General features: G+C 49.0%; 1 protein-coding gene and 1 long non-coding RNA gene across 4 annotated transcripts in view; one reads left to right on the forward strand and one right to left on the reverse strand.

Moving 5' to 3' along the window:
• Positions 1-279: 279 nt before the first annotated feature.
• Positions 280-2,029, reverse strand: COX7A1 (cytochrome c oxidase subunit 7A1). The gene is made up of 4 exons (XM_036068093.2): positions 1,898-2,029; positions 1,072-1,158; positions 843-927; positions 280-395 (listed from the first exon to the last, which is right to left on the reverse strand). The coding sequence occupies exons 1-4, from the start codon at positions 1,910-1,912 to the stop codon at positions 343-345; spliced, it is 240 nt and encodes a 79-aa protein (XP_035923986.1). The 5' UTR covers positions 1,913-2,029; the 3' UTR covers positions 280-342.
• Positions 2,030-2,053: 24 nt separating this feature from the next.
• Positions 2,054-8,612, forward strand: part of LOC144380284 (uncharacterized) — a 24,465-nt gene continuing 17,906 nt past the window's right edge. For all 3 annotated transcript variants that reach the window (XR_013444320.1, XR_013444318.1, XR_013444321.1), the window contains exon 1: positions 2,054-2,188. This is a non-coding gene — a long non-coding RNA (uncharacterized LOC144380284). The remainder of the gene's footprint in view (positions 2,189-8,612) is intronic.

An 8,612-nucleotide genomic window follows, 5' to 3' on the forward strand; every position in this document is an offset into this window, starting at 1 on the left:
GCCTGATCCCAGAATAGAGCCCCTCTCGAATTCCAGGACATGATCCCAGATCCCCAGGCCCTGCGAGGCAGCCCAGGGGTACTGTTTGGGCTCCCCAGCCCCTCAGGAGGGCTGAGAGGCAGCAATATCCCATGAGTAGCCTTGTAGTAGCAGTAATCCTCCAGCATGAGGGACTCAGGGCTAGGGCAATGGGCTGTCCTAGTGTGGCGATTCCTTGGTGGTGGGAGGATGGGCGGGGGCCGGGGGGGGGGTACAAACAAATGGAGGCCACAGCTGGACTGGGTTCCCCAAGAAGCCAGCACATTTATTGATGCTTGTTCAGGTTCCGCAAGCTTCCTGGTCTCACTTGTGAGGGAAGGAGGCCCAGGCAAGGCAATACAGGCTATAGGCAGTACCTAGGGAGGGAGGAAGGTGACAGCGTGAGATCCTGATCGCCTCCCTGGACCCATCTCAGCTTTTAAGCCCCTCTGCAGGCTCCTCAATCATCAGTCTGGATCCCAGCTCCAGTTCAGACTCTAGCTCCCTTCCCAAACTGCACTTCAGGTGGAGAATCCCCTAGCCTTGAACCAAACCAGGCTGCCAGCTTTCTCCACAATTCCTGCCTGGGCCCCACACCCCCTCCTGGGACAGAAGCCCAAGCCCTAGGTCCTCCCTCCCTATCTGCTAGCCCGGACTCCTGGACCATCCCCAAACCTGGCCAGCTCAGAGTTCAGTCCCCTAAGCCCCTGCCCAGCCCCTAGCCCTCTCCCCAAACCTCAGCCTGGGAACCAGCCCCTTCCTCACTCCAGCTCGAGCCTTGCCACCTCCCCCAACAGCTCAGGCGGTGGCTGTCCGGTACTCACCCCCTAGACAGAGCCCCATGGTCACTCGGTACAGGATGTTGTCGACTCCCCCGCCCTTCAAGTGCACTGGGAGGTCATTGTCCGCCTGGGTGGTGGAGGCATCCGATGAGAAACGGGTACAGGTTGCTCTGTGGACTATATCCCTATATCCCGTCTCCCCCTACTCTGCTCCAGGACCGAGCCTGGGGTCTGGGTTCTTCCCCCTCGCCCCCCCCCCTGCTCCGCCTACCTGGAAGAGTTTCTGTTTCTCAGCCACTCGGTTCTGGAAGCGGTTCCGGGCAGTTGAGCTGAAAGAGCGAACCAGCGCCTGGGAGACCTGGCGAGGAGGGAGTGGATGGGTATCGGAGACACCTGAAAGGGTGTCCCCCAAAGGGCCTGGCTGTGGGGGGTGGGAAGAGGGTACGGGCTCTCTGACGCCCGGACACCGGGACTGCCCTATTCCTTGCGTATGTCTCAAAGGCAAGGTCCGAACTGCCAGTGCGAGGGCGGGAAGGGCTTCTGCCAAGAAAGGCCCAGAAAAAGGAGACTCGCGCCTAGAGAGTCTGGCTTAGAGGTTTCCCGGTTGTCTAGAGGTCCTGGAAGAGGAGCAGACCCAGAAGGGGCACTTGTTCTGCGGGTCCAAGTCCCGAGATGGTGGGGTTTTTTGTTTTTTGGTGGGGAGGGTTTCCTAGATTAACGGGAGGAGCCCAAGTCCCGGGAATGATCCACTCCTGGATCCGGGTGCCTAGTGGGGTTTCCATACTGCCTAAGAAGTCCGGGGGAGGGGAAGCGGTGTTAAGTTCCCAGGGCCTACGTCCCGAGATGTTAAAGGGGCCCTGGATGAAGGGAAGAAGCTCAAACCGGGGCGCTGGGCCATGTTAGGGGTCCCCGGCTGTCTCAGAAGCCCTTGGGTTAGGAGGCGGGGGTTGAGGGTCCCAGGCTGTTTAGGAGGGAGTCCCAAACCCTGAGGGGGGCTCAGGTTCCAAGGCCCCAGATCTCGGGATGTTTAGTGAGTCTCGTATTGGGGCGAGGGCTTCCGGGTTAGGTTCCCCTGCCCGGCCCTTGGGGGCCCTCACCCGCAGGGCCCTCATTTTGCGTCCTCCTCCTCGGCCGGAGTCACCTCCCCTCTCGGCCCAAGGACACACAGCACCCTCCCCTCCCCGGGAATCCCAGGCCACGCCCTCGGCGCGCCGCGTGACAGCCCTGTCCCGGGGTCTGTGGTGGCGGGCGGGGTGTGGGGGAAGCCGGGCAGATTCGGATTCGTGCAATAGGCGCGCCGAGGGGACGCTCCAATCCCGCCCCCCGGGCCAAAAGGTCCGAAGCATCCATCTGTTACTCGGAATTTCTGCTGGTCCAAGTGGAGAGAGGTAAATGGAACCAGGGAATACATTTTTTGGTTTGTTTCTGCGGAGATACTCGTCTGGGGCAAGTGCAGTTCCTCTCCCGGGGTCTCTCAGATCTATCCTTACCGGAGTTCGTATTGGAGAGCGAGTGAGGGAGCAGATAAACGGGTTCCAACTTCTGTTCTATCTACAAAGACGGGGTGATTGCACCTCCGAGCCTTAGTTACCGTATCTGTAACGTGGGGGCTAAGTCAGGATCTTCTTCAGAGGTGTGTTGAGAGCATTAAAGAGCTCATAGAACAGCATAACTGAGCTAACAGTTATAATCATGGTCATAACTTGCAAAATTATTGCATAACTGAGCTAATAACAACTGCACAGAAACAAATAAGAGCCCTTATTTTTACTGCTTTCTAGCGGTAGGCTTGTTAAAAAACAAATTTAACTGAGTAAATGTGAAGATCTGAAAGATTTCATTAAATGATTCATGAATTGGGCAGCATTTCATCTAGTGAATGTTAGGGAGCACCTGAAGCTACAGAAAGGGAAAAGTTTTGAAAAGCCTCTCGGGGGGCGCCTGGGTGGCTCAGCAGTTAAGCGTCTGCCTTCGGCTCAGGTCATGATCCTAGGGTCCTGGGATCGAGCCCCGCATCGGGGTCCCTGCTCTGCAGGAGGCCTGCTTCTCTCTCTCCCACTCCCCCCGCTTGTGTTCCCTCCCTCGCTGAGTCTCTGTCGAGGAAAAAAAAAAAAAAAGCCTTGAAAGGCCTCCCTGGGGTGGGGCTGGGGGTAGGAATCAGCAAAGAATGCATTGTTTTAGGCTAGGTTTCCCCCCTAAGGGGAATGGTTGGGGTTTATGGGGTTACCTCCTAGTGTTGACCAGTAAATTCCTTGGGGCATGGAAACTACAGTTAGGTTAGGTATTAAGTCTTGGTTTACTGAAGTGGGGCCTTAGCACAAGTGAGTTATCTTGGGCCTGTGATTTTTCTTTTTAACAGAGTTCTATATCAAGTATTTTTATACTTAGTTAATTTTCCTTTTACTATGGAAGATTTCAAAACAGAAAAAGCAGGGAAAAAGGACCCATCACCTGCTTCAACAATGATCACCATTACAGTGTTTTTCATGTATTTGCCCCATTCAACTCCTTTTTCCCCTTTATTGAAGTATTTTAAAGCAAATGCCAACATCATATTTCATATTTACATATGTATCTCTAACAGATAAGGGCTTAAAAAAAAGGAAAAACCTGATGATCCACAATTTATAGATTGAATCTTGGATTAGGAAAAATCATTTAAAACTTTATTTGTGGAACAGTGGGTGAATTTTAAAAAAAGGTCTGTGGATTAGACAATAACATTGTATCAGTGTTAATTTCCTGATTTTGATGATTGTGCAGTGGTTATGTAATAGGATGTCCTTGTTTTTAGGAAATACAGGCTGAAGTATTTGGGAGTAAAAGGTATTGTATCTGTAACTTATTACCTTAAGATGGTTAAGAAACAAATTATATATCTATATTCATATCTATTTTTTTAAAGATTTTATTTATTTGACAGAGAGACAGCGAGGAAGGGAACACAAGCAGGGGGAGTGGGGGAGGGAGAAGCAGGCTTCCCGCGGAGCAGGGAGCCAGATATGGGGCTCGATCCCAGGACCCTGGGACCATGACCTGAGCCAAAGGCAGACGCTTAGTGACTGAGCCACCCAGGCACCTCTATATTCATACTATTTGATCCTGATGTGCCGCCAGGGTTAAGTACAGTTGCCCTAATGATTTTAGTCATGATTGTGACATAGTCTAAAAGGGTTTAACAATCTCTTTTTAAAGAGGGCTTTTATAACAATTAAACTCTAACACTTTCAAACTATGCTTGTAAATTTAATACCTTACACTTTTCCATTTAAACGCTACAGTAGGCTAATTTAACAGATGAATCTTTGCTCAATAATTACTATAAGTTTTGTGACAGAATTTGAGGAGTGATTACTATAGGCTGTGATGGATACAATGACTGTTGAGACTGTGGTTCTTCTCATTCTGGGGAAAAGTAAAACTCCTTCACCTGGAACAGGGATAGGTAAAAATACAGAGTTTTATTGTTACTTTAAGACAGCTCAAATGTGTTTAGATGGGTGCTTAGGGAAGCTGAGCAGGCAGAGGTAGACTGTCAGTTATCTATTGCACCTCTGAGCCCTTTGCTTGACTCGGCCTGACCTTGAGCTTCTCTGTCTATCCTTATAGAGTCCAGTTTTAGCAAGAATCCTGCTAAGTCAGTTTAACCAGAACCTCCTGAAACCCTACACCTCATCATCCTTGACACCTGACCAAATTCTTCATTCCCCCTGCCCCCCACGCCAACCCCCAGGCAATATTTGGTCACCCTGACCGGCCTTCAGCAAGAATTCTGTTAGGTCTATTTAGCAAAGAATTACCCTACCCTCTTAGTAATTTTCCATCCACTGGCCCCACCCCCTTTGGCTCTAAATCCCACTTTTCCTTGTATTCAGAGTTGAGCCCAATCTCTCTACCCCACTGCAAAAAAACTCCCTTGCAGTAGTCCTTATATTGCAATTGTCCTGAGTAAAGGGCATTTGGCATTTTAATAAGTGTCAGAATAAATTTTTTCTTTAACAGTAGCCAAGTCAGCCTTGATAAGGGAATGTCCATGTTGCTTTGGCCAAAAGCAATAGTACATTAGCCGTTTTGACACGAACAGGATTGAAAAATGTTTGTGCATGGAGACTTGCCCTCTTTTGCTACTCTTCTGAACTCTGTGACCACCGCCGTGTGGGCAAGCCCAGGCTAGCCTGCTGGCTGACAAGAGGCACCGAGACCGGCACTCCCCATTGCTCCGGCTGAGACCAAGACATGGCATGACTGAGGGCATCCTAGACCACCCAGCCCCAGCTGAGTCGGATCAGAACTGCCCAGCCAACCCACAAAATCAGGAGAAATTAATAGATGCTTATTATTTGAAGTCACTAAATTTGGGGTAGTTTGCTACTGACATAGGGACATGCATTTCCACTTCACCCAAGTCCCCACCAACCCCTAATACCTTATACCTATTTCACTTATTCATATTCCTTGCCCTGTCCTGGTAGGCATTTGAGTTGGCCTCTCATGGGACAGGGCTTGGTGTGGCCAACTGCTTCCAATTTTCAGCATTGTTCCCTACTTCCCCATTCCTAATTCCTGAGGAGGGATCCTGGGTCTCTCACTTCCATTCACCTCTTTTCCCCAGCTCCTTCACCCTGGTCCAGGCCACCCTGTCTTCTCCCTCCTGGTTCACTGCACCAGTGTCTCTTCTGGTCTCCCCGCATAGATCTGTAGGCACAGAGCTGCCTCCTTCTCATTGTTAAGCAGAGAAAAATTATTTTTCATTGTCTCTTGCCCATGGGCCACCCGGCTACTCACACAGGACAATTGACCTGGCTTTCATCACATCGCCCTAAGAGTAAGGACTAGGGCAGAGGGAGCTGATGCACTTACTTACTTTGAGGTATTTTTTTTTTTAAGATTTTATTTATTTATTTGAGACAGAGAGAGACCACACAAGTAGGGGGAGGAGCAGAGGGAGACGGAGCAGACTCCCTGCTGAGCAGAGAGCCCGACGCAGGACTCGATCCCAGGACCCTAGGATCATGACCTGAGCCGAAGGCAGAGGCTTAACCAACTAAGCCACCCAGGCGCCCCTTACTTTGAAGTATTTAATAAGAATTCTGTCTCTAGGGGCGCCCGGGTGGCTCAGTTGGTTAAGCATCCAACTCTTGGTTTCGGCTCAGGTCATGATCTCGCTGTTGTGGGATCGAGCCCCGCGTTAGGCTCTGTGCTCAGTGCGGAGTCTACTTTAGATTCTCTCTCCCTCTCACTCACTCTCACTCTCTCAAATAAAAAAAAGAAAAGAAAAGAAAGAAATCTGTCTCTAATCCATTATACCTCACGTGCACGTTCACATTATTAAATTAATAAAGATGAATGTTAAAAAACCCAACAATATGGGGTGCCTGGGTGGCTCAGTCGTTAGGCGTCTGCCTTCGGCTCAGGTCATGATCCCAGGGTCCTGGGATCGAGCCCCGCATCGGGCTCCCTGCTCAGCGGGAAGCCTGCTTCTCCCTCTCCCACTCCCCCTGCTTGTGTTCTCTCTCTTGCTGTGTCTCTCTCTGTCAAATAAATAAATAAAATCTTTAAAAAAAAAAAACAAAACAACAATGTGATTCAGTCACATTCCACATTGTCTGTTTCTTTCTGTTCTGAGACCAACGATGTCTGCTTATTTATAATTTCTGCTCCCTTATAACATTGGCTTGCAGTGATCTCTTTGGTGACTCTTAAACGGCATGATCTTTAAATTTCAAATGAAAATAGTCTCCTGACCAACCTTTTCTATAGTTTTTGTTCAAAATGCTGAGAAAGAGGACCTGATTGTTTCTGTGCTAGGCCATGTCCTCGGTCTCTGGCAGCTTAGGCATGAAAGGTGAAGTCCAGTCAGCATTGACAGGATGTCTCAACTACTAGGCAGCAGGAAAGGTAGGGGGACAGGAGGGGGGGTCAGGACAAAGCCAGCAATGATTGGCTCCTGGGCACAGTGGAATCTCCTTGTACCTGGATTCCTTCAAGTCAGCGCCTGAGGTGAAAATAGTGTATAGTTAAAACTTCCCTTGAAAATACCTTAGTGGGGGAGGGGCGCCTGGGTGGCTCAGTCATTAAGCGTCTGCCTTCGGCTCAGATCATGATCCCAGGGTCCTGGGATCGAGCCCCACATTGGGCTCCCTGCTCCGCAGGAAGGCTGCTTCTCCCTCTCCCACTCCCCCTGCTTGTGTTCCCTCTCTCACTGTCTCTCTCTCTGTCAAATAAATAAATAAAATCTTTAAAAAAAAAAAAGAAAGAAAGAAAATACCTTAAGGGTAGTACCTGGGTGGTTCAGTTTGTTAAGCATCTGCCTTCGGCTCAGGTCAGGATCTTAGGGTCCTGGGATCAAGTCCCACATCTGGCTCCCTGCTGAGCAGGGAAACTGCTTCTCCTTCTCCCTCTGCCTGCCGCTCCCCCTGCTTGTGCTCTCTCTGTCAAATAAATGAATAAGTAATTAAAAAAAAGAAAGAAAATACCTTAAGATGACACCATATTGGAAGGTAAGATACCATCTTTTTTTTTTTTTCCATCTTTCATAATGTCGAGCACAGTCCTTTTTCCTCCCGTGTTGAAACAGATTGCTGTGGCTTTCGCTCACCATTGATGTTAAGTTTGGATTTAGGGACCATGTTGTATGAAAAATACACTCAACACACATTCATCCAGGTGAGACATGGGAACCAAGGAAGTAGTAGATTATTCCCATATCTCATACTCCCTCGGGAGCATATGCTGTTCACTCCTTGAGTGGAGTGGAGGGCAGCATAATTTTCCTTGTTTGAATGGGTATTTGTGTGTGTGTGTGTGTGATGTCTTGGTTTATTGTGAATCCATATTTGACTCTGCATTTGTTAAACATGCATACAAAATGACTCGGCTGCATAGCAACTATCTTTGCTGCTTCCTGTCTTTACCCCACCTCTGTGCTCAGTTTGTCACCCTGGAAAACAGTGTAGCTTTTCTGTTTATCCATCTGTTGACTTAGACTCCATTGCAACCCTAGCAACTGGCACATGGGTGGATTTGATAAATATTTGTTGAAGGAAATGTAATCCAAATGTTCTCTCATTTGCTCACTCCCACACATTTTTAAAGATTTTATTTATTTATTTGAGAGAGAGAGAATGAGAGATAGAGAGCACGAGAGGGAAAGAGGGTCAGAGGGAGAAGCAGACTCCCTGCTGAGCAGGGAGCCCGATGTGGGACTCTATCCCGGGACTCCAGGATCATGACCTGAGCCAAAGGCAGTCGCTTAACCAACTGAGCCACCCAGGCTCCCTCCCACACATTTAATAAAGGAGGACCTCAGTGCTTGTCTTACTTCTATCTTCTAGATATTTCTGAGCGTCCTCAGGGAGTGGCCGCCCTTGTGCCACTCATCCAGCTGTCCCCTGTTATCTGCAGCCGTAGCATCAGTGTTCAGGGAAGAAAATAGGAATCCATCTAGGAATTGAATGCCGGAAAGGTTGGAAAGACTGAAAGAGTGCCTTCTAATCAGGATTGCTACCTAATTTGTGGGGACTGTGCAGAATGAAAATGTGGGACCCCTTCTTGAAACAGCAGGGGAAAAAGTGCCATTAAGAATACTAAAATATATTGGGGCGCCTGGGTGGCTCAGTCAGTTGGGTGTCTGCCTTCAGCTCAGGTCATGATCCCAGGGTCCTGGGATCCAGCCCCACATCGGGCTCTCTGCTCAGCGGGAAGCCTGCTTCTCCCTCTCCCACTCCCCCCGCTTGTGTTCCCTCTCTCGCTGTCTCTCTCTCTCTGTCAAATAAATAAATAAAATCTTTTGAAAAAATCTATTTAAGAATA

The sequence above is a fragment of the Halichoerus grypus genome, chromosome 15 (assembly GCF_964656455.1).
Source record: "Halichoerus grypus chromosome 15, mHalGry1.hap1.1, whole genome shotgun sequence".
In the NCBI taxonomy this organism is placed as follows: domain Eukaryota; kingdom Metazoa; phylum Chordata; class Mammalia; order Carnivora; family Phocidae; genus Halichoerus; species Halichoerus grypus.

What these genes read in the sequence shown, in the direction of transcription:
- COX7A1 (XM_036068093.2), bottom strand. An exon ending in AGAAACAGAAACTCTTCCAG is followed by an intron (nt 928 to 1,071) that starts GTAGGCGGAGCA and finishes TCCACCACCCAG; the next exon opens with GCGGACAATGACCTCCCAGT. An exon ending in CATGGGGCTCTGTCTAGGGG is followed by an intron (nt 396 to 842) that starts GTGAGTACCGGA and finishes CTCCCTCCCTAG; the next exon opens with GTACTGCCTATAGCCTGTAT.